The 24,254-nt window shown below is 44.3% G+C and overlaps 1 protein-coding gene across 4 annotated transcripts; it reads right to left on the bottom strand.

The window, feature by feature from the left end:
* Positions 1-1,322: 1,322 nt before the first annotated feature.
* On the bottom strand, positions 1,323-20,225 carry LOC137442972 (cystine/glutamate transporter-like). 4 transcript variants are annotated; one of them, XM_068142209.1, is made up of 14 exons: positions 19,976-20,225; positions 19,246-19,350; positions 17,227-17,496; positions 14,498-14,624; positions 13,624-13,739; positions 12,847-12,972; positions 10,384-10,483; positions 10,250-10,294; positions 9,949-10,072; positions 9,532-9,635; positions 7,598-7,694; positions 6,629-6,778; positions 3,962-4,140; positions 1,323-3,132 (listed from the first exon to the last, which is right to left on the bottom strand). In XM_068142209.1, the coding sequence occupies exons 3-14, from the start codon at positions 17,420-17,422 to the stop codon at positions 2,916-2,918; spliced, it is 1,581 nt and encodes a 526-aa protein (XP_067998310.1). In that variant the 5' UTR covers positions 17,423-17,496; positions 19,246-19,350; positions 19,976-20,225; the 3' UTR covers positions 1,323-2,915. The 4 variants fall into 4 exon arrangements, with proteins under 4 accessions (XP_067998310.1, XP_067998308.1, XP_067998309.1 ...); XM_068142207.1 differs by having other exon boundaries at positions 17,227-19,350; XM_068142208.1 differs by lacking the exon at positions 19,976-20,225 and adding an exon at positions 19,664-19,688 and having other exon boundaries at positions 17,227-19,350.
* Between the last annotated feature and the right edge of the window lie 4,029 nt (positions 20,226-24,254).

Below are 24,254 nucleotides of genomic sequence, written 5' to 3'. Positions count from 1 at the left end.
CCTGCCTGGCCTTTCTTGACTGGCTTTTGACCTCTGATTCTCATCTCCACAGCTGCACAACTTTTATGCTTCCCTGTGACTGATGAGATTTATCGCATCAGGTCTCACAGGTTGGTTTTTCAGGTTCGTTTCACCAGTGAATTCTCTAGTAAAATACTCTTCTGAACTGAAGAGCTTTAGAAGGCACAATATATCAGCTCTAGGAAAAACATTCTGGCTTGGGAGGAAGTATTTACATAGCTTTGCTGGGAGTAGCATACCATCCTCTCTAAAAAAACACCCCAACAAACTCACCACAGACTGGAAATGAGCTTACTGTAAAGTGATACCTGCTGAACATAATAGTTTTTGGTTTTATCACTTTCATTGCACTGTCATCTGTGGAGCTATTGAAACTCTGACTTATGGCTGTCAGTGTAACTGTGGTACTGTATCTGTCTGCATTTCCAGAATAGGATGTCTGCTCTAAGACATATCAGGTATACAGCCCTACTAAATCATATTCCTGCACAGGCTGTGTGGCTTCACTCCTTGTGGCAAATGATTTAACACTTACAAAGAAAGCATAGTCCAGCATTTATCTGCCCACCAGGAATTTCAACTCTTGTTCCCTTTTCCTCTTGAGAGAACATGGATAAATAAAAGTGATGGTTTACCCTTTCTGTGAGCCTATCTGAAGGCATGCAGCAGCTCTGTTGTAATTTCAGACCACTCCAAGGTTTGATGCATGAGTACTATTGCTACAGCATGGGTGCACTGTGTTCATAAGGGTCCTGCAGCACGGGACCAGGCTAGGAGCACCTCATGGTTCTACCTCAAGATGTGGAAAATCTCCCAGACCAGTATGTAAGGGAGTGGGGGGGGCTCAGGCCATGTTAGGGTAATAAGGCTCCCTTGGTTCTGCAGGGTCTTCTGCAGGGGTCTGTCCATGGGGTACTGCAGGAAGGTGTGCTAAGGGGTACGGCTTCAGCAAAGCACAGCCCAAGGTGGGACTGATCCATGCCTGAGAGCCTGGAAACATTTCCAGATCTCTCTTGCTATCACTCTGTTGTTTAAAGCTGGTAACTTTTGTGGGCTGTGATGATTTTCCCAGTAAGACTGGATTCCCTGTTGGACAATGTCCAGCAGCTTGTAGATCAAACTATGGGAGAAAAGTGGGATAGGAGCCCTGCAACCGAGCTGCTGCTATCTCAGCTTAGTTTAGCACAGGAATGGAAAGCAGTCATAATGAGAATAGTAATTCTCAACTGCTCTGAAAAAACAAACAAACCAAACACACACACCCCCCAAAAAAACCACAATTAAATAAAAACACAACAAAATAAACCAAACCAAGTTTCACTGTATTGCATTGGGTTTGTAAATGGCATTTTGATTTGACACTATGTACATAAATGCTTGATGAAAAAGATTAAAACTGGCTCCACATTGTGCTATTCCTGCCTCCAGCCATCGTTAGAGGAGCCTCAGCATACTGCTTTGAGGAAAAGATTAGCAATTAAGCAATTGGAGATAGCTAATTGCTGTTTTACCTGGATATAGCATTGCTACATTAGTAATGTAAACCAAAGAAATGCAATAACAGAAATATTTGTGATGTCCATAGGTCAACTGAGCATTTACACATCGATTCAGCAAGTCATTTAATTGCAAATTTGAAGTTAAACCTCTGTCATGAAGTCGTCCACATTTTCTTACAGCATCAAAACACACACTTGTTCATGCATCTGCCTGAGCCTCATCAGTGGTCTTGTCTAACTAAAGGAGAAATTGTATTTCCCTGGAGTGGGGCCACAAGCTGAATTTTCAACCTCACTGGCAACACCAGCTGAAGAGCGGGGCTGGGGAGTCAGGGGGAGGATCAGGATGTGGTTTTATCACATTCCTGTTGATATTTAGCTGATTTTTTATGTTTTTGTAGATTTTTAAATGTCATTTCAGAAAAATACAATTCAAATCTCAAATACTATTACAAAGTAAAACAAACTTATTCTGCTTACACAATAATTAAAGCAAAACTCTGCTGACATTTGAATTTCAAGGGGTTTCAAATATAGTCTAATTAACCTGAATGTGGACTTTCTGATGAATGAAGTTTTATCCCCATGTCCTTCTTTCCAATTCAGCTACCTTGTTTCTTACTTGCTATCTTCACCCTTTCCACTTCCTAATGTTTGTCCACAGCAGGGCTACTACAACAGTTTGCAAACTGCATTTGGCTTCCATATGCTGCTACATGCTCTCTTCATCTGTTTCTCTATATGCCAAGTTAGGAAACAAAAAAATAATGTACATGTGTGCATATATATATATATATATGCATATAATAGAATAATAGAATGGTTTGGGTCAGAAGGGACCTTTAGAGGTCACCTAGTCCAACCCCTCTGCAGTGAGCAGAGACATCTCTAACTAGATCAGGTTGCTCAGAGCCCTTTCTAACCTGGCCTTGAATATTTCTAAGGATGAGGCTTCTACCACCTCTCTGGGCAACCTGTTCCTGTGTTTTGAAAGCCTCATTGTAAAAAGTTTCTCCCTTATATCTAGATTAAAGCCATCCTCTTTCAGTTTAAAACCATTACCCCTTGTCCTGTCGAAACAGTCACTGCTAAAAAGTTTGGCCCCCTCTTTCTTAAAGGCCTCCCCTATATACCACAAGGCTTCAATAAGGCTTCCCTGGAGCCTTCTTCAGGATGAATGACCCCAGCTCTCTTAGTGTTTCTCCATAGGAGAAGTGTTACACACACCCACACCCCCAAATTGACTGAGAACTGGGCTAGGCTGCAAAATTAGGATCTTGGTTTTAAAGACACTGCAGGAAAAGCAAGCTTGTTTCAGAGAAGTAGATTGTTCTGCTAGAAACAAACAGGGCAGAAACACATGCAACGTGCTTATCCTAATCAGGATTGGCAAATTTAGGAACACTTGCAGAAAGGCTTTGGCTCAGGCTCATCTTCATTTTCAGCAATTAAAAACAAATAAGAGCACAGCCTGTTTTTGGTAGAGTCAAAGGTGTCAGAAATGGAGTAAGCAGCTTTTCTCTTCTGTAAGTGCTCAATAAGTTTTCTCAGTAAGTCTTGATTTCTTGTTGGACTACTTCCAGCAGTAACTGTAGTTTGTGTGTAAGAGAATCTGAAAGGGGGAGGAAAAGGGAAGAAAGCTTAGTTTGGAGGAAATCCAGAGATATGGTTGAAAATCAGAGCATCAGCAGTGGTGGCTGGAGTACTTCATTAGCAGATCACTCTGTTTCCTTTTTTACTCTATGTTTTCTTCTATTCAGTGGTTACTGGTGCACCTCAGTATAACATCAAAATAAAACAAGATTCTTAACTTAAATTATTAATTAAACTAAAAACTGGGCTCCTGTTTCTGAGGAAATCATTGTGCCACCAGTGCTACAAACAAAGGAAAACTGTCTTAGACATTACTTAGAGTGAAGACTTATTTAATTTACACACCCACATCTGTGCCCAAAACCATCTTGGCTTCTTCACCAAACAGATAGCCTTCAGGCAGGGCCACCTTCTTTTACCCGTCCTCTCCTTTGCCTTTTGGCAAGTATATTTTCTCCATCCAAACTTTTGATCTTGATGCTCAGTATTGGCCAAATTTGATTCTAACTAAAGTTTAGTAGAAACCCCAGGGCTGAGGTGTGAAAGTGACCCTCCTGTTCCCCCTGTTGGTAGAACTCAGTCTCATCTCTTTAGAAACAAAGCAGCAAGATGGCTTATTACATTCACAAGCCAGGCAGACAGTCTGTGCCCAGCTGCCAACCACTGGCAGGACAGCCTACCCTGTCTCTTTGGCTGTGGCATCTTGGGAAAGCTATTGAAAGAGTGCTCAGGTTCTTGATTTAGGTTTCATGAGGTCATGGAGCAATTTGCATTGGAGAAGAGTAAACAACCCAGCAGCCCCATCCTGAGTGTGTTTAGGTCCACAATACTGAAATTCAGACACATACTTACAAAAGAGGCTGCGACAACGGCTTGACATCTGCCTATGGATTATGAGGTAGTAGACTGGGAAACCACTTAAAACCACCATGCATCCAAAGCCAATGCTCACAGGGTCTGAGTAGAAAGACATTGCCACTGTGAAGAGGCAGATGATGGTAAAAGAGACAGGAACAAACAGGGGAACCTGGGTAAAAGAGCACAGAAGACTCTCAGACAAGACTGATGGCTGTAGCAAACGAGCTTCCACACATGCCAGCACATGCTATACTCACTTCTCTGCCTTAAAGATGAGAAAAATCAGACAGCTGTCCTGCACACTGTTTCTGTACAAGCAGTTGCAGTAGGATGCAGAGAATAAAAATTGGCTTGTACCATCTTCAGAGCCCAACGTGCCCTGTGAGGGGCATGCCTCCTATATGCAATGTGCATCAAACCTCACTTGCAACTGGAAACCAAGCAGAGGGAGAAGTCTTCTATATACCACTGCTCTTGAATGGACTGCTCCTGTGCATGCACTTGTCCTGTACCTACTTGCCAGCTGCGGCAACTCTTTGTGGAAAATCTGAAGCCAAAGCAGAAGCAGCATTTTGAAATCAAACTGTTCTTTGGCTATAGCATTCATAACTCATTTTGATGTGCTTCCAGCTTGCCTGAGATTTACAGAATAGGACTTGCAGACCCCCTATCTCCATAGCACCTCCAGCAAGAGCACAAGCTTCAACACCACTCTGGTGAAAGACCAAAGAAACAGTCAGCACTTCATCCCTACCTTATTGGGTGAGTCATTTCATTTGGGTTATTTGGAGACTAAATCAGAAAATTGTAATAAATACTAACAACTGTGAAACATTATGTCAGTCTTTGAATCCAACCTCAGCCAAGTTACTGCTCACCATGGCTGAGAGAATGAAGGACCTGCTGCTTTCATCTAAGGTGACAATCTCTTTTTCAGTAACAGAAATGATGCTGACCAAACCAGAAGAGATCTAGTTGCTGTAGTGATGGCAGCCATCCAGCCACTGAGCTTATGTGCTCTTGCTGTCTTTCCAGCCAGAGCACCCCCTGTCCTGTATACACACACTCAGGCCAAATATCTGCCCAAGAGGTGCATGAGTGGACGACTTCCTCCTCTTCCCAGTGTTCTCTTACTAATTTTAACACAAAACATTATAGGGGCGAAGAAGCACCGGCATGACGACACGGATTTTATGGTTTGTTCTCCGTAAAATCGTGGCAGAAGACGACCTGTATCTGGCCACTAGAGGGCAGCACATGCTCACACCACCTGCCAGGAGCCCTTTCCTCTCGTAGATAACTGAGCTTTGGGTTTCGAGCGGTTGTAAAAACTGGGGAGTTGGCCAAATAAAAAGTCATCCAAACCGACCAAAAGCACAGCATTTTCCTCCCTCACTTACTCAGCCTTTAGGAACTGTGAATCTTGTAAAAAGAAAAAAAAAAAATAATTAAAAATCACAGAATGTTAGAAGTTGAAAGGGACTTCTGCCTCCAGAGATCAAAGTCCAGCCAGACCTGCCAAAGTAGGATCACCTAGGGTCAAACCTCAGCAACTGAAAACATCACCAATGCCACCCACTAATAAATCCCCGCCCCGAGACAAACAAACATTTGAACTCTGTTTCTGGGTGAGTGCACGTGTGCAGCCGCTCAACAAACTGGGAAACTTCAAGGTCCCTGGCTAAACACACTGTCTCCAGCAAAGACCCAGAAGAAAAATCATCTCAAAGTTCAAATCAGGCTTCGCACAGCTCTGGGAGGAGCCCTGGGAGCCCCGGGAAGTGTTTCTGTCCCGAGCTATTTGTTGATCATCTGCCCAGTGCCTGTGGCCTCAGAGGTCTCTTCAGGAGCTGGCTGGAGACATCAGGCAGGCGTGACTAGAGACAGGAACAAACTGTGCATGCTTGGAGGCTGCTCCAGCCAAACGCCTTCTGCACGTTATCTGGCAGTGGAGAAGGTGCCCTGAGCACAAAAAAGCTGCTCCAGCACCAACTCCAGCTTCCTCTGCTGAGGAGGATCCTAGCACCCAGCAGTGTAAGAGAGTCCACCAGAAGGGCCTAGCTGGAGACTAGGAAAAGGCAAGAGAGGACAAGGGTCCTATACTTGGTATGGATACATGCTCTGTGCCCATTCTGGGTAGCAACAATTGCATACAAGCTGCTTTACACTCTACAATGTTTTTGTGTCAGGAGATGATTCTCTCAAGTCAGGTTTGCCCCCAGGATCCCTCCAGCCATGCTATTTCTCCCCAACTCTGACACCCTCCTGCTTCTCAGCCACAACTGAGACTTACCTACCACTGAAATAACACCTAGGCAAGGGTTCCTCCTTGCAGCCCATGAGAAATGGGTGTGGGAAATGCCCTCTGCACATCTCCCAGTTCCCAGCCTGAACTTTGTCTCCTGGAGCAGGCTGCCATGTTAAAGATATGATGGCTGACACCACAGAGAACTGGCTTTAGAGGATTTACCACATCTAGCTCTTTGGGTACCTCAACCAGTTTCAGGAACTCCCCACATGCCTTACTGAGCAATTGTGATCAAGACCCCTCAGAGCCCAAAGGCAGCCACAGCCATGTAATGCTCTAGTTATTGGCAAATAAGAGAGAGAAACCAGAAGCCTGTGTATCCCTGGCTGCTGGGAATGCCATGCATTACCTTGAAGGGGCTGTGCAGCTCTGGGTGACGGTGGCGATGGATGATGAGTCCGAGGGTGGCTAATCCTATGAAGAGCCATCGGGAAAAGCTGAAGAAGTTCAACAGATGGTAGATATCTCCAACACACACCATGGCAGTAACCAAAGGGAACTGAGCATTGTGAAGATGAAACAAAGTCATTAAAGCCTTACTACAACCTTCTGACTAGACAGAGTAATGTGGATCATCTCTTCCAGCTCCCTTGCAATCACAGGCAGCTTCTTCACAGCCCAAACATTTCAGAGGTCAAAAAGCCTTATAAAACAGTGTCAAATATTGAAGGCAAGGGGCCTAAATGCATGATTATGATGTGCTACAGAAAGGAGCAATTCTTTCAACATCAACAGCATCTTTGATGCTTTATGTGCTAGGCAGAGTAACTAAAAATGCATGATCCAAATGCCTGCATTGTCAGTACAAAGGCTATCTGCAAAGATAGTTTTTAGCAGGACAAGCAAGTTGCAAGGGGCACTGCATCACAGTTAGGATGGAGCTGTATCATTGTCAGGAAAAACAAAAAAAAACAAAACACACAAACAAACCCCCCCACACACAATTTAAAAACAAAAAAATACCCTAAAACACAGCCACCAAGAGTATCTGCAAATGCTCATGTCCTGCATTTCCCCTATACCTAGGAATCCCAGTTTTTCAGTTAACCAAAGCCTGGCAAAGGTGATTTCATAGGACAATATCATGTAGTAACTATGACAGAGAGGAGGGACAGTACACTTAAAATATATGTCCAAGATCATAAGGCAAGGACTTTGAGGTGGCAGGTTTGAATACCACTGCTGGCACAAGGAGACATAATACTTCACAGTCATATCCAGTATTCCACTTCATTTTTCAGAGGCTGACTTAGTCTCTCAACACTCTTTAAATCTCCTCAGCTTATCCAGGGTGTGTCACACAGCCAGATCTCCTTACCATTAACATGACAGAGGGAAGAGGTGTATGCCTTCGAATGTGGATCATGGAGAAGAGAGGAGGCCACTGTCCTTCCCTAGAAGCCACAAACAGAGTCCTAGAAAAACACAGGGAGCCCAATGCATTCGCATCCCACATCCAGACTAGAAATGAGAAGACCAGTCCTTGGATATATCTGAGGCCACAAAGCATGCTGCACCTCACCCTGTGCAGGTTTGCTACTCAAGGATGCATTTCTACCTTTAGCCACACTTTTTGGACATTGGGAAGAAAAATCCAGTCTTGAGTTGCCCTACATGTCCAGTTGAACCAGTTAGTTCAACATAGTGCAGAGCCCACCAGCAAGGCCACTGGCAGAGTGCCCTCGGGTGGCCCGTTAGGAGAAACCTTCAGGCAATTCCAAAGTGACCATGAATGAAGCATGCTTCTGGAAACAGAAGCAAGGAAGTTTCTTGCCATCAGAGAAAGGATTAATCTTTCCACTAGGAAGGGAAAGAGACACAAACTTTCAATTCTTCATGAGAGGCTGACAAGTTTATGAAAAGGGATTGTCAGTCTTGATGTCTGTATATTTATACACACACACACATATATATGTGTGTGTGTGTATGTAACTGCAATTTCCTCAAATAATAGAGGATTTTTCAGTCCTGTGGCTAGCTGTTAAATATATATATAGTTTATAGAGAGAGAGTTTGGCATACTGCCAAGAGGCCAGATACACACAAGACCAGCTACAAAATGACAGCAGAGCTCCCTACCTCCATCCCTCTTTTGGCCCATGAATGAGCAATTAGGGAGAAGGCATTGCATCCAATTTTATAAATGTAACATCCACAAACCATGCCAGAGCATCAGCTGGGCTGGAGTAGGGCCCAAAGCAGCTGGGGCAGGAGTGTAAAACTGTTTTTATTGCTGTCTCTGTGGTTTTACAGGGGTGTGGCTGGGCAGCAGCCAGGGAGGCCCCCGTGCTGTTTATATGGCTTTCTTGCAGTGATTATGTTAATGATGCCAGCATAGGGGAGAGAAAGGCAATAGGGAGATACAGAACCTCTGTGCTGTCCAGGGACTTCTCAACCTCAAAAAAAACAACCCCACTATCTAGAGGAGCTGACAAGGATGATTCTCTGCACCTGTATTTAATACATGGCTTGAGGGTAGTGGACCAAATAACACATTAGCTTTTGTGCTATGAAGCATCCCTTTCATATCAACTGATTTTTCCTTTTGCAGTCAAAGCCGTGAAACAGAACCACTCCAGAGGATTGATTCAGCTCCTCAGGACCGGCACAACATGCTGCTTCTACAGCTCTGCCCTCCTCTCCAATTTTAAGGCTACCATAAGGACATAATGTTTAGTAGCCAGTGAAGCTAGCCAGATATTTTTTCCATGGAACAAAGCTGTTCTTATTGCTATAATAAGACTCACTGAGCCTTATCTATTGCATTAGGAATAGCCTGTCCCCAGTAACATTTCTCTGACCTCAAAGCAAAGTCCTCAAGGGAGAGTTTGCCTTTTGGACAAAGATGCTTACAACAGAGGCATCCTGTGCCCTGCAGCAGAGCAGCTGGATGAACCCAGCAATAGAAGTCTTGATCTCACTGAGCAGCTGCCAGTGTCAACAAAGCCTCCAGTTCACCCAAAACATTGACATTTCACTTTAACCCAGGAATTTAAACTGAAGGAGGGAGAAGATGATGAAAATCATTCATTCTGATCAGACCTAGATACTAAATCTGGACCTGGCCAGAAATAGGATTGACTCTTAGCCAATGGGGCTTGCCCAGTAATTGACATCCTGGGAGTCAAAGGCCTTGTTTTTTCCCATAAGAGCAGCTAAAATGCCATCATGTGGGTGAGCAGTTGTATAGGTCACTGGTGCTTCCCTCCAATGCAGTAAGTCAAAAGAATAATAAATTCTTAGGGGTGTGACCTTGAAAACGTGAGGATCCCTCCATTCATGGTTCCAAAGCAGGACAGTGCAACAAGGACAGGGACCACAGATATCAGGCTTTTGAAGGCTCGCTGAACAAAGCTCTGGAGGAACAGCAAGCATGACTTTAGGAACATGTGGTAATCTCTAGACATCAGATTCAAAAGAAAGAAAGCTACCTTCATTGAAGGAGTGAAATGCACTCATAAATCTTGCCTTTTCTACTGTCATTTGCAGGGCTTTTCATCAGTATCTTTTAGGCAAGATTAAAAGCAATTAATGTTGCCCAATAATCCAAAGCAATGAAAAAGCAATAAAGCAGTTTATAGGAAAACCATTGCCAAAACACTTGCCATGGCCACCTTCAGCATACACTGACCACACTGAAGAAAGGCAACGGTAGGGGTGACAACTCACCACAGCCACAGCAGGAGAGGCCAGAACATCTTGCCTTCCCAGGACCGTGTAATAGGAGACGTTGGTGAGCGTGTAGCCTACAATTACTGTAATCACAGACACAATGACAGCCAGGGGGATATTTCTACAAATAAACAACAAAAAAAGAGGCACACAAAGACAAGCTGCAATCCCTTGTCATGCACAGTATTACTGCACATTGCAGCTGGAATTGGTTAACTTATTCCCTCCCATACTGCATTTGGAAAAGGTGCAGTACTCCAGAGGCTGGTAACCCAAGACTACTTCTTCCCAGCCTTACCGTTCAGGTCTGACCAACTCTTCACGCACAAAACTGGTCTGAAACCTGTGCAGTGTGAAGAGAAATGGAGAGAGTTTGATCCATGTCTTGAACACCAGGCTGTTGCCCATGAAGCATCTTCTCGTCACACCTACCAGCCTGAATATGCGAACATGCCTGCATAAAACGCCAGGGGCAGCTTATGCAATACCAGAGACTGTCTGTCAAAAGCGTCCTGGAAGTTTTCAGTGTGGCCTGCAGAAGAAACAACAGATGTGGAGCAGGGAAATATCACAGATGGGCTTCCTTCCTCCAGGAAAATACCTGTTCTCCCTCTTGCCCAGACATGGGAAGAACATGACTTCCTTGGAGACAGGTATTCAGATTTGTTTCATTGCTTTAACTTGCAGTGCTGTGCTGACACACTTGCCTCAAACAGTGAAAGAATACATTTGTTCCCCAGCCAGCTGCAAGAGACATTTCAGGAAGGGCCACAGCAGCAGCTGGTTCTGTTTCACATAGAGCCTGTTGTGGGAACAGGAGATCATGGAGACAAGAGGACCCAAGCTGTCCTCTCCTTTCTTTAGGCCCAAAATTAATTTGCCAAGCTGATCCCTCTCTTCCCCCACTGAGCAGCTGGACATACACTCTTTGATGTGGTGCAGCCAGCGAGGCGGCTAATTCAGCTCGTGCTGTGCTCCCTCCTGATCCCGCTACTGGAGTGCTGACCCCAGCCCCATGCTGGCTGGAGCATGGGAACCACAGCAGAGGAAGGAGCAGAAGCACCAGCCTAGTCCCCACCTCTGGGCACACATCCTGCCCGCCACCTCTACAAGCCACAGCAGCTCACCTGCAGGAGGAGGAACTGAAGACACTGAGGGTAAAGCAAATAAAAACTGAAAAGCAGAGGTGGCACAGATACAAATCTCATTTTACCAACTTCCCTCACTTTCCCAAAAGTTCTCTGTTTGAAATACACAAAAAACCCACCCCAGACAATCAAACAATGAAAGTTGGGATATTTTTATTTGAACCATATGTATCAGCCTCCAAAAAACCCTATGGAAGGCAGAAACACCTAGTGGCATCTCTCTCAACGGCAGACTAATTAAAAAAAGGCAACCAAATAATTAATTCTAATAATTTTCACATTCGAGTGACCCAAGGTTTGGTCCCACATCTGTATTTCAGTTCTCCATGTCAAAGTCTCTTTAAAAATGGAGACTTTTGCCTTGGCCAGGCAAGGAATGAGATGGCGCAGAGCGCATGGAGAAAGCCAGACCCTTTCTCCTCTGCAGAGAGCTCTGTGATGGGATGTAGGCATTTGGGTTTGAAACATTCCCCCAGCAGGTCTCCAAAACAAACCTAAGCCAAAAGGTAGGTAATGGCAGAGGAAAGGACAAGAGCATAACCAAAAAGAGTAAAATGAGGCAGAGGAATCAGGCAAACTCATTTAAAGGCAGAAACCTGATATTTTAAGCACAAAAAGTCAGTCAAAGGGAAAATAGATTCAAATAAAACTAAGCCAAAATATGGGAGGGGGCCTACTGGAGTAGGCTTTTTATGTTCCAAGCTGATTGCTGAGGGGTGATGATGCATTAGAAGGATTTATTGTCTGCAATACATTAATGAGTGATTTAGAGTCCCCCATGAGTCACATTAAATACAACCTGTCATATTGGGGTCTCATGGTGAATTCTCCTTCCAGATGTCACTAGCACTTATCCTCCTCACTGAAGGATGAGTGCCAGGGCACCAGATTGTCATTTGAAGGCATTCCTAGCAATAATGGCTTGGGGTGTCTAGCTGCAGGGCGATCCTTCAGTTCAATGCATCTTTAGATGTTCAGAGGAGCCAGCTCCAGACATCGGAAAGAGGTATGAATATGTGGCCTACTGCCTGCGTTCTCTTCTCTGCAGAGGAAGGTAGTAGCTAAAAGAAGTAACAGGCTTCATTGCTTGAGTGGGAATGCCTTAGAGTTTTCTAAGAACTGAGGCTTGGATTAAAGCAAACAATCTTGTATCATTCTCAGAAGGTACTACTAGTGCAATTTTCTTCTCCCCCCACCCCGGATGTGAGTGTGTAATCCTGCACAAGTCCACTGTAAGTTTACCAAGTTATTATGCAGCTCAACTGAGAAACAAAAAACATAAGCTTAAGCCACATAAAGGTTAGAGGTGCAGTTATGACAACTCAGCTGAGGACTGGTAACCCATTACACAGCTGTACCTGGCTTGGGCCACCACAGGATGCTGTCAAACGTCCCCGTTGTCTATCAGATCTGTGCTGGTTTGGAGGGATTTTGAGCCATACTGAAAAATGCAAGTCTGATACCAAAACCAGGCTGTCTGCCAAAGGTGGTGTTTGTATGACCCTGGGTAAGCTCACACAGCCTTAGGCACTGAGGTTCAGTTAGTTTTGGAGAAAGCACAGCTAAACCAGGTGCATCAGCCCAGTGCAGTGCCACAGCTTAGTGCCAGCCTGCTCACATCCAGCACACAGGCAGAGAAAGCTTCTGACAGCTGAAAGAGTACTGCACTTGTCACTAGGGACCAATAGAACCTGTGACAGGTGAGTATAGCAATCACCCTCCCTCAACCACGTAGCAGCACACCTACCCTGGGCCAGCAGCATCATCCCTGGTACGATGATAAGTGCAAGAGCCAGGAGTTTGACAACAGAGAGAGCTGTCTGCAGCCGGGCGCTCCAGGTGACACTCCAGGAATTGAGGCTGAGGACCATGTCTGGAGAGGAGACCACACAGCTACAGTTGCAGCCCATGCTGCAGGAAAAAATACAGCAGCACCCTGCTCTGGGGATGCAGGGGAGAAGCCTGCATCTTTACTGAGTGAATGTTCTGGGTAAGAGACGGCAAAAAACCCCACTACAGGTGTGGCCCAGCATACAGTGTTTGAAGGGGGAGCTGAGTTATGCTCCCAGGAGAGACCAGGAGCCTGGTTCCTGTCAGGTGATCCATGCCTGCCTGGGGAAAAGCTGCGAGTCTGCAGGGACATCTTAGCAACCACTTTTCACGTGGACCCTGTGCCAGCATACACCAGCCCAGAGCAGCCAGGACAGCTTCATGGGCTGAGTACATCAGGTAAGGAGTCCAAAACCTTGAGCCTTACACTCCTCAATCCAGGTTGCATTTGCACAATTATACAGCACAATGCCCTCAACATAGGGCTCTAGCTGGCAAACAAAGAAACCCATTGCCCTTATGAAGAATACAGTAGCCACAAACCAGTGCCTTGGATCAGGAAGTTCTGAGTGGCCAAGGAGGTAAGATGGGGCCCTGATTCCACAGTAATCTCAGAGGATGACATCCTCTAAGTGTCCCCGATTTGGGACAGAGAGGCTCCAAGATCAGCAGTCCCATAAAAGTTAGTACTCACAGTACCCGAGGAGAGACACCAGCTTCACAGCAGGGACAGGGGCTGCACAAGGGGCAAAAAATGGTTCCAGCAAGTAGCGTCCAAAAGCCAGAGAAACCACAGCACTGTTGGCAGGCCTGGGAGGGGAAACCAAGCACAAACTGGTCTGTGGACAGCCAAAAAAAGCATCGTAACGTAAAACTGCACAAAGCTCAGGCAGGGAGATGTTTCCCCACCCAGCTTAATCCTGTTCTCACATCTCACCTCTCATCACTGTAGATGGTAAATGTTTGTGGAATCTTTTCCATAAGTTTTTCCCAGTGAATAGGTTAAAAATCACATGATGCAAAGGGATTAATTTCCAACTTGAAAGCAAAAAATTGAGATTGAGATACTGAGCAATGCAGTGTGGTTCATATGTCCTCTTTCATCTCGGTTTACATGGAGGACACAGGTTACTGAGAGGTGAGGGCTTTCTTTTTAGCGTTAAAAACAGAAGCAAGTTACCATTTTCTAAAATATTATTTATTTAATTCAGGGCTAAGCCAGAAAGTTGTCTCCACAAGAGAAGCCAAAACTGTTTCACAACGAAAACAGAAGATCTGAAATAAATCTGGCATGCATTGTCAATCTCTTAAAAACACTCTTGGAGGATACAAGCTGCCAGGAGAGAAGAGAGAGACTCTTCAAGTACAGATGACACGGAGCATGTGTAACAATTTACTCCTTATGCCTTCTTCCTTTTAGCACCCAACACCTTTAGAGGTTGTTCAGATTGTTTCAATTCTTTCCCATACAAACTGTCTGGACTGTTAACTGGCACTGTAACTTCAGGTTTTATTTTTCTTAAATCATCTCAGGACCCAGAAAAAGGCAAACAAACAAAACCTTTTACCTGATAGCAAAAAACTCTGCCCACAGGAATAAGAAACTTGGCAGGGGCCCTAGTGTCTCCAAAATGTAGATATAGTGTCCTCCAGATTTGGTGATTCTTGTTCCAAGCTCTGCATAAGACAAGGCACCTGGAAGAGTTCAGATAGAAATGTACTGAAAAAAAAAATCATCCCATGAGTTTCCTCTTTTCTGTGTGAATTTTCAGGGGTTGAATGAACCTGTTGAAAATAAGTAGTGAATTCAAAGAAGAAAAAAAGGAGTTTAGCAAAACCACTCTGCTATTTTTGTGTGCTACAGAGGTCTCCTCTGAAAGTGTTCAGGAGGTTTGGGTTCTTACTTCTCACAGACTGGTGAAATGATGCTTACAAGGTAGTTACAGCAGCTCAGCTGGCAAGCCATTGCTGAACTGGTCTTTCCAATTACATTTTCTTATCTTGCACCTTCACACAAATTGCTTCCTTCATTAGAAGACACTGGACACAGGGGATGGAAGGACATCTTTTCTGAGAGGGAAGACCTGCCACAGGAGGAAAACACGGTCCTGGTCATGCAGAGCAAGGGAAGCATCCTGAGCTCAGGATTCAGAGGCTTACTTGGCCTCTTCTCACATGTTCCTGTACAAGTGCACTGACAGACTTGGGGACTGCCTGTTCCAGCCTTGACAAGCACCTCCACACTTCCCTGCCCCTGCACTGGGGCAGAGCAAGAAACCCTGGGAGAGGCAGACCAGAGAAGGCAGCTTAAAATTCTCAAGCAAATGAACAGAAACTTTTATTCCTCCACTTGTGCCAAAAAACTCCCGTCTGTGTTTTCTCTCTAGAGCAATTCATCATGCCATTTGAACATGTCTAAGCACAAATCTGAAGTTCTGCCTACAGTGGATTAATTTGCTAGATTAAACATCTTTTGTTCACCAAAATATATCACTCAGCACAACAGCTGAGTGTTGTTGAGATGTTACCCTGTAGGGTGGCCATCTTTAGCTGTACTGTCTACTTTGCTCAGCTCAGGCAGCTGTGCAGGGAGAGCCCAGAGGAATCCAGTTGTGATATGGCCATGCCTCCAAGTCCAGTGGTAATCCTTCCAGTCATGCAGGTGGTAAGGACATCAATTTTTCCTGCCTCTGTGTTGGCAAATTTGTGCAGAATCCCTGCTCAGTGTTAAATATAGGCAGACACTTTGTCTCATTTATTCCACTGGGTCTCCCTACATGCTTCAAGCATGCATTTAAGTGCTTTGCTGAACTCATGCTATGGGACTTGCATAAATACCATACTTTAAAATAGAAAAGGCATAAAAGAAAGCAGGTCTTTTTAAGGTACTGCCTGAAAAGTGTCATAGAAATGATCAGGAGAGGTCATCAAGATGATAAAAGGGAAGAACAAATCAACAAATCTGGCTACAAAATACAGTAACTTGATAAAGGGTCTCCCAAGGCCCTTCCAGCAGAGTCTATCAAAGGGTGCAACAGAGAGAGAAACCTTTCCAAGTGCAGAGCTTGGGCTATGTGATCAGCACACATGATCATTTAATGCTCTGAGCAGTGAGAAGAAACACTGTGCTTACATTATCATCTAAAATTTTCTTTAATAAAAAGTGGACAGTTCACCAAACAACCACACAGACTATGATGTGAAATAGTGGTACACACATGCTGGGAGCAAGAGCCCCACTTGCTGCCATATTACTATTGAATGTCTTCATTTCTAAACTACTGTGTACATGTCACACTGCTGAAGTGTTTTTTTCCAAATGGAATATTTCTCCTTCCTTGTTTATTTTTTGGTTGGACAGTTGGGGTTTGTTTGCTTCAGGTTTTGATGTGGTGTTTGGGTTTTTTTTTCCCCTTTTAAGCTTTGCCAGAAGAACAACTTTAAAGTCACCCACTGAAACAAGCATCAAATTTCTCCCCAGAGATGAGCTTCTCCAAGCCACACTTTTAGAGCATTTTTGGAGATGATGATGCAGTTCACAAAGGTAACTAAAAGCCACACATTTCAGCCATCATAACCTTTAGACCTACATTATTTCAGAAGAACTAGAGTGATACTGTCATCAAAAGTCAGTGCTCGGTGAGAAAATTCTGGTATTAAATGCCAGAAACCAAGCCAAATGACAATGCACAGAAAGCAGGGCTGAACTGATCCACTCCTCCTCCTGCTCCAAGGCAGCATTAGACATATCCAAACCATTTCTGACAGTCACCCAGACATCCGTCCCTAGCTGGTGGCTACTCTGCAGCTTCCCAGGCAATCTGCTCTAGCGCTTCTGTATCCTCACTGACAGAAAGGGGATCCCTTACAGCTCATTAAGACTGTCGCTTTCTGCCCTTTTCACAGTGTCTAGGAAAAGCCTCGCACAGCCCTCAGACTCACAGATGCCTTTTTGATGCATACATCTCCCTTCTGCCTTATAGAATGAACCCCCTAATTTTCCTGTAGCTTTTGAGGCAGAGACAATGCTATCTCCATCTGCCCTGGGCTTGGACATGATTTCATATTCACAGACAAGTGTGGGGATTTTCTCAGTCACCCCAGATGAATCAATTGAAATAAAGACTCCAAGTGACCCCCCTCCCACACCCCCAGATTCCTAAACCTTTGTTTCTGTTGCAGCAGGAACAGGGAATTTTTGGTTTATTTCTTCTCCCAACTCTGTATACGTAAAAATGCTCTGGCTTCCTTCATCTCCCAGATGCTTAAGCAAAAACTGACAAAGCTCAGCACTCACCAAACATTGAGAGGAGCCCACAAGCAAACCAGACAAGCAGGGAGAAACCCACGCTGCCAGAGTTTTTCAGTACTCCCGTAGGGGAGATAAAGATGCCGCTGCCAACCATGCTGCCAATGAGGAGCGAGAAAGCCCTCAACAAAGTTATCTTTTTCCTCAGGAAGACAGCCTCATCTCCTTTCTTGTCTTTTCCCATGGCTTTCTTCTATTCCCAGCGAAAAGTCGTGCATTCAGGAGCTCTGGTTCCCCAAGTATTGCCAAGGCTCACCTGTAAGATGAGGAAAGAGTTAGGGATTCAAGGCTCTTCCTTCCAGGCAAGATTTTTGTCAGAAACCTATCAAGATCTGTGGAATCTATTCTGCTTACCTGCTGGATGCATCAACCAAACCACAAGTGGATACGCCATGTTTAGCATCCTCTCTCACATCAGTACAGCTCCTGAGAGGGGCTGTATGTTTTTTATACCCCTTCTGGCAAGGAGCATGGAGCATTGCATGTTGTGAGCCATACATATGATTTCCTAATTGAGCTTTGATGCCCAGACTGGAACTAGCCAGGTTAGGGTTAATTTAATGGAATGCAATTTGCAGGAACACTGATAACAGCATGCCGGCACAAAGCAGAATTCAAGTCGAAAGCCTAATAATCTTGAGGAGAGATTTTAAAGTCCTCTGAGTTTATAAAACTTACTCTTTTTTTTTTTTTTTTGAGGAGCAAAAGAGCTCTGTTGAGGACACAGAGAAGTTTAAAAAGTGTAAGTCCTGTCTACCCTTGCTGAATGAACAAAGCCTAATTTTCTCACTAGAGCTTAATTTGATGAGTGTTTCTTAATATACTGTCAAGCCATTTTGCTATCAGAGTATTGAAGAGCCAGGCATAAGTTCTGTTTACAATCATAAGACAGAGCACAGTCATTAATATCTGACATATCATTTCTTCTATTAATATAAAAACTGTCTTGGTAATTACAGCAGGAGTGAAGCTTTTCCCAGAAAAAGAGAGAACCTTAGACATTCCCAGGATAACATGAGTTGACCTAGATCCAGTTTTCTTGTACCACAGTAACCTTCTACCTCACGATCTTCTCTCTCCAGTCTCTCTCAGTCCTAAGCTGGCATCTTCACCAAGAAACTCACCTTCCACTTCAGTAAGCAAGACAAATTCACATCAGTTACCACAGTTTGGAGTTTTTTTAACAGCAAAGCAGACATTTTACACTGCTAATTAATCCTGGTAGAGCAGACAAGACAGATCTGGAGTCTAAGAGCAGGCACCAGTCATCTCTCTAAGATCTAAGCAGCCAGAAACTTGGGGTTTTACAGTCTGTATTTTCACCCATAGATATAAACATCCCCATAACTTTGGGCAGACAATTCTTATTACCATTTACCCACAACACATCTTTGTATGCCCTGTATAAAGTCAGTACAACTAATGGTTTCTCTCCCCCCTCCCTGGCTCTTTTCCCACCTGGAAAATGGCAGGGGAAAGCAGGAGTTATCACTTTCTCCTCATACATATGAATAGCACATGCAGAAAACCTTCTTCTGCCAGCAGCATTAGGTAGTTTCTCTGAGATCACACAAAGCCTGTACAAGCATCTTCTCAATCAAAACAGCCAAGTTTAGTTATTAAACCTCTAATGAGTCCCAGAAGACTACTTAAGGCTCATATGGATCATATGAGCCTAGTCTGGTCCCGCAGAGCTGCTCCCGAGTCCCAAAATCTCCCAGGGCTGCTGGAGACAGTGGCTCCAGAGGGGTGAGGAATGACCCCAGGAGCTCCCCAAGACATCAGCTGCAGTTCCTTCAGATACTAACTAATTAGCTCACATGAATACCAATATTGTCTGGTATTTTACTGGTATCATTTGGTATTTCTGAGCTGAAAGGAGAAACACAGAGCATTCATTTGAAATGGTGAAAGACAGGGCTCACCAAATTGAAACTGAATTGGAAAGAGATGCTGTGCACAGCTAGGTCTAAGATGCTGCTATGAGATAATTAAAAGTGCACTTATCTGTTTGGCTGGTGTTTAAAGACAGCAGGTGCATTTACAATCCATCAGACTCCCATTTCTTGCTGGGATCCCAAAGCAGCGCAAGACAGTGTCTCTTCGCAGGCTCTGAAATTACACAGAGAGAGGGGGAGGAACAGAAAAAAGGGGAGATCAAATCAAATATACAGACCAGGTTAATGATCCAAAGTAAATAACAAACTCCATACTTCTGTCCACATGCCCTTTTTTTAATACTACTGACAAGCAAAAGCATTTGGAGATAAAACAGCCCAGTCTCGGACATTTCAGAAATGTGAAACCTATCAGGATTTGTTCCAGAAGCTGGTGAAAGAGAGGGGGAAAATAAATAAACTTCTTAAAAACCATTAGTAAAAGAATAAGTAACAGGAAGCTATTGAATAGCACTTCAAAGAGACACCTAGCAGAGCCCACTGCCTGGAGAGACCATTCCTGCCTGCTCTGCTTTCCAGCTACATTCCGGCACCAGGCACATTAAAATGCAGAGATGTTAATCCTTGTGGCAATGCTTAAGAATATTCACAATGTGCTTAGCGCAAAAGAAACACACAAAGCTGCTTTTTGTTCACCCTTTTGACTTAAAGGACAGGCTCAGCACCTTTGCATGAGACCTTCAGCCAGCAGGACTGGCTCAAAATCCATTTTACAACTTTTCATACCTGCTGGACCTTTCTTTCCACCCTTGTTGTTCTCCTTTAGCTGTTCAGCTTACCTCATGAGTACTGCAGCATGGATGGAGTTGAAGGAGACAAGCATAAAGAGAAAAATCATATTTGTTATTTGTAGTGGTGTCTAGAGGCCCCAGCTGAGAGCTGGACACCTCATGATCAGCACACAATCGGGCGGAGTCGATGTTACGCAGCTAGTGATATAAGCAAGCATGTCGGAAAAAGCAGAGGAGGGAGAAAGCATCATTCTCAGCTGGGGAGCTGAGACCTAGAGCAACCAGTGACCTTCCTCCTGTGAAACAGAGCATACCTCCAGAGTCCCAGCTCAAGGACTTACCAAAAGAAAAAAAGAAGGGGGGAAATAAAATAAAGCAAAAAGGAACATAGCAAAAGAACCCAGCCAGCTACTAGGGAATACTTGTAACTATTCACAGCTGTATTTTCTTTGCCTGGGCCTCAATCAATATCATACAGCCAAGAACAGGTTAACCCCTTCCTTATGGTACTGCAAAAGATTCAGGCATCCAACTGCTCTCTGCAGTCCCACTTTTTACTTTTTTGGTTTCTGGTGCCAAAATTGTCACTCCAATTCAATGCCCACCACAAGGCACAGGATCTAACTAAATAAAATCAGCAGTGAATGGGAGCTTTTTTTAATCCATGCATGAAAGTAGCATAAATAAGCTTTAATGACCACCGGTGGTGGTCTGTTCTGGGAACTTAAGCAGAAAAAAAAAACAAAACTATTTAGGAGACCTGAGAGATGTTTGTTTATAGATCAAAATGAATACATGAAACAGTCTGAAAAGACAGGACATGCAGCTCAATGTGTTTTCAGCTTTCTACAGCTGGTTTACCACCCTGCATAAGAAAGGGACAGTAGTTAATAAATCAGACTCAGGCTTGCAGCCCAAGATGTGGTAATAAATCAAGGTGTAAATGTAAGAATAATTCCCATCGTCTCCTCTTTCTACAGAGCTTCATAAATCTCATCTTGTGAGTTGTCTGTCAAAAGATTGCCATTTCCTATTGTTTCTTAACCAAAAAGGGGTTTTTTGGTTTTTTAAGCCTTGACAGCAAAATGATTCTTGGCTCAGGTCTCACTTACCACTTTTATCATCTCCTATAGGCATTTCCAAGTTGTCCTTTGGACAAGAGTGACTCTCTTTGGAAAAAGAGCTGATGATGTGGTGAGTCTGGAGCTCCTGATGATGTGATGATGACCTTTTAATTGAGAACCTAAAAGTGTCCAATCCACGCTTCATCTCTCTGGCTAGAAATTGGAATAAGCCATGTCCCATTTCCAAGCAGCAAAATTCCTGGTGCTTTTAAAGTCCCTTCCTACCAAGATTTGTATCCTACACCCAGTTTAGAATTATTCATCATGACCAGCCTGCCAAAGCAGCCATTACCCAAAGAGATGTTTTAATAATAGCAGCACTGATTCAATTTCACAAGATGTACAGATCACACAGTGTCAACTCATTTTTCTAAGCATCCCTCTGTAACTCACTATTCAGTTGCTACAAGAACTTCCCAATGTGCATCCAGAACTGATGTTGCCTGAATGGTGTGCAGGCACGTTGGCTCTTCCACAAGCATTTCTTCCCTACTTGTTGCCAGTGACATGCAAAACACAAATATGCCTGATTAAAATAGACTCTTCTACAGCACCAGCTATTAAAGACTGTTAGGAAGATGCACATGATTCCCCTTTCTTTCAAACAGAAGGGAATACCCCAGGCACTTGCCTCTCTTCCCATCAGACTCAAAGGAGCAGCAGCCAGCAGACCAGGCACCTGGGCACATAAACCCTAGAGGCTGAAAAAAAACCAAACCAAACACCACACACCAAAGCCACTTAACAAGGAAACTCTCATATCCTGAGGCCAGCATCTTTTCTTCATATTATGTCTTGTGGGGCACAGTGTAGGGAACTGTCCATAGAACTTTGGTTTTTTTTGTGGATGGCTCTCCAAGTAGCAAGCTGTTTTCACTCCCCAGATCAGACCTCCTCCCTGGAACAAGACAATTTGTCCTATTTGAAACTTTTTTTTTAGCTGTGTAAGACAGAACACAAACAAAAATAAACTTAAACATTTCTAGGAGAAGATACCCAACAGAGAAGTCTAATGCTGTAACAAAATACAGCCAAAATTTACCCATCAAATCCCATAAGAGAGCAGTATCCTCCCTCTCCCCAGCAATTTGCCATGCTGCATCAAGTGCTGCAGTCTGAGAGTTAGTCTGCCTTTAATGTGGAGCCAGGCAGTGCCAATATCCAACAGCTCCTGTTCTTGCAGGGGAAATTCCTCCACGAACTAGGTCTTTGGTTTACCTCTTGCCTTGGCTGAGAACTGTAAAAGACACTGCTTCCTAGCCACTGTTTGGTGATTTATCAAAACCAAGTTTAACAGCTTCAGGTGGCTCCCTGGGGAACTGAGTGCCCATCATGGTGGAGCAGGTGCTAAACTGCTGCCCATCCCTGGGGCTGGCAGTTTGAGGAGCTGCTATAGTGTGGGGACTTTATCAAGGCCAGTATTCCTATCAGGATTAGGCCAACAGCAGCACTTCTGAGTGTCAGACTAATCCCAAAGCCTTCTCAAAATTGTTCTGCAAGCACGAGACACATTTCTTCCATGGGGAGAAATGCCAAATGGCCCATGCTTACCACCAAATTTCCTCACAAAGAGGAAATTCCCCATTCATACAGCCTATTTTATCCTGCTATGGAGACGGCTTTCTCCAGGTGAAATTCCTTCTCAATGTAGAGGAAGCTCTTCTTTGCTTCTGCTATTGTCAGATGGTGGGCCCCATTTGATGGGTGTTCCTGATCTACTCCTCCTTTAACCATCTGGAAATGAATACTTTCAGAGCTGACTGTAGTAATAAAACTCCTCTTTCCATATTGCTTCACTAGTTTCCCCCTTAATCTCACTGCAGTGCTGATTTATCACTGCAGGCCTCCAGCTCCCCTCAGGCTCAGCCACATTGCCTGGCTCTGCTCCTTTTCCCACCCTCAGGGAATTCAAAATAAAATGCAAGCACACAAAAAAACCCCAACCCTTCACATTTGCATTAGCTATTTGCTCTCTATGTAGCTAATTCATGGTCAACCCTCAGTGTTTTGTGCCTAATCACCCACTCCAGCACCTGGCTCTGCACAGAGCCCAAACACTGCCTTGAATGTACCCGAGGGTGGGAGGACTCTCCTTTTGGCCTCTCTGCTCAGCTGTTATTTATTCAAATATAAGCCAAATACACAAGCATGCTACACAACATGTTTCCTTGTTGACCCTTTATGGCTTTTATCCAGGATTTCTCAGGCTATGATGATTTATATTTTACTCTTTCTTTGTCAGGTAACATACAGGACGCCTCCTGTTTTCACTCTTATTTAGTGAGAATCAGATTCTAGGAATGAGTGTGTTAACAAAATCAGATCAACACCACACTAGGAAGGTTAAGTCAACACAAGGGCATGTTTATTCAGTTTCAATGTAAGTACAGTCAGAAATATCTGCTGGGGAGGCATTGTGGGTACCTCTGGTCCTGCCCCCCAGAAGAAGCAGGACTGTTGCCAACACTGGCTCAGATCAGCCATGGCTTTGTCTAGCCATTGTTTAAACCCCCTCAAAGTCAGAGATCCCCTGACCTCTTCAGGCAGCCTATTCCAGTGCTGCACCACCCTTCTGGAGAGAAGTTTCTCCCAAAGGCCACCCAGAATGTCCCAAACCACTGCTTGTGGCTATCGTCCACAAGTGTATCATGTACCACTTGTGAGACCTGAACAAGCTCAACATCATGTCTTCCTGCACAGATAAGTCTGTGTTTCCCTTCGGTGATGATCCTTCCCACCACTCCCTCTGCAGCAACCAGGGCTCCTCCAGTTCCCAGTGTCTCACTTCACTTCAGGTTTCCCTGAAGTCAGCAGACTCAACACAGCTGTGAGCTGTGATGGCTTAAGCACATAACAGGCAAGTGAAAAGTACCAAGTGAATATTTCCCTTCAACCTGGAGGCTCCAGCGTGTTTCAGAGCCCCACACTCAAATGAGCTGCAGCCTCAGAAACTCTGTGTTGGGCTCTTTCTCTCCTTACTTTTTCCATCCTGGACTCTGAACCTCCCTACAATCTCTTCTCCTCTGCATGATTGCATCATTCACGTTAGGTGAGGTCAGCATGAATAGAAGGAAGTGCAAACAGTGTTTCACCCAGCATGCTGGCAGCTGAGAGAACCTGCAGCCAGCAGAGGTTACAGACCCCAGTCACGTCTAATAAAGACTTGCATCACTGGAGGGGCAGGAACTACAATTGTGATTATT

The sequence above is a fragment of the Melanerpes formicivorus genome, unplaced genomic scaffold, assembly GCF_026170545.1.
Source record: "Melanerpes formicivorus ecotype bairdi unplaced genomic scaffold, bMelFor1.0.p_v2 SCAF_8, whole genome shotgun sequence".
Taxonomy (NCBI): Eukaryota; Metazoa; Chordata; class Aves; order Piciformes; family Picidae; genus Melanerpes; species Melanerpes formicivorus.
This window is presented reverse-complemented; position numbering and strand designations above follow the sequence as displayed.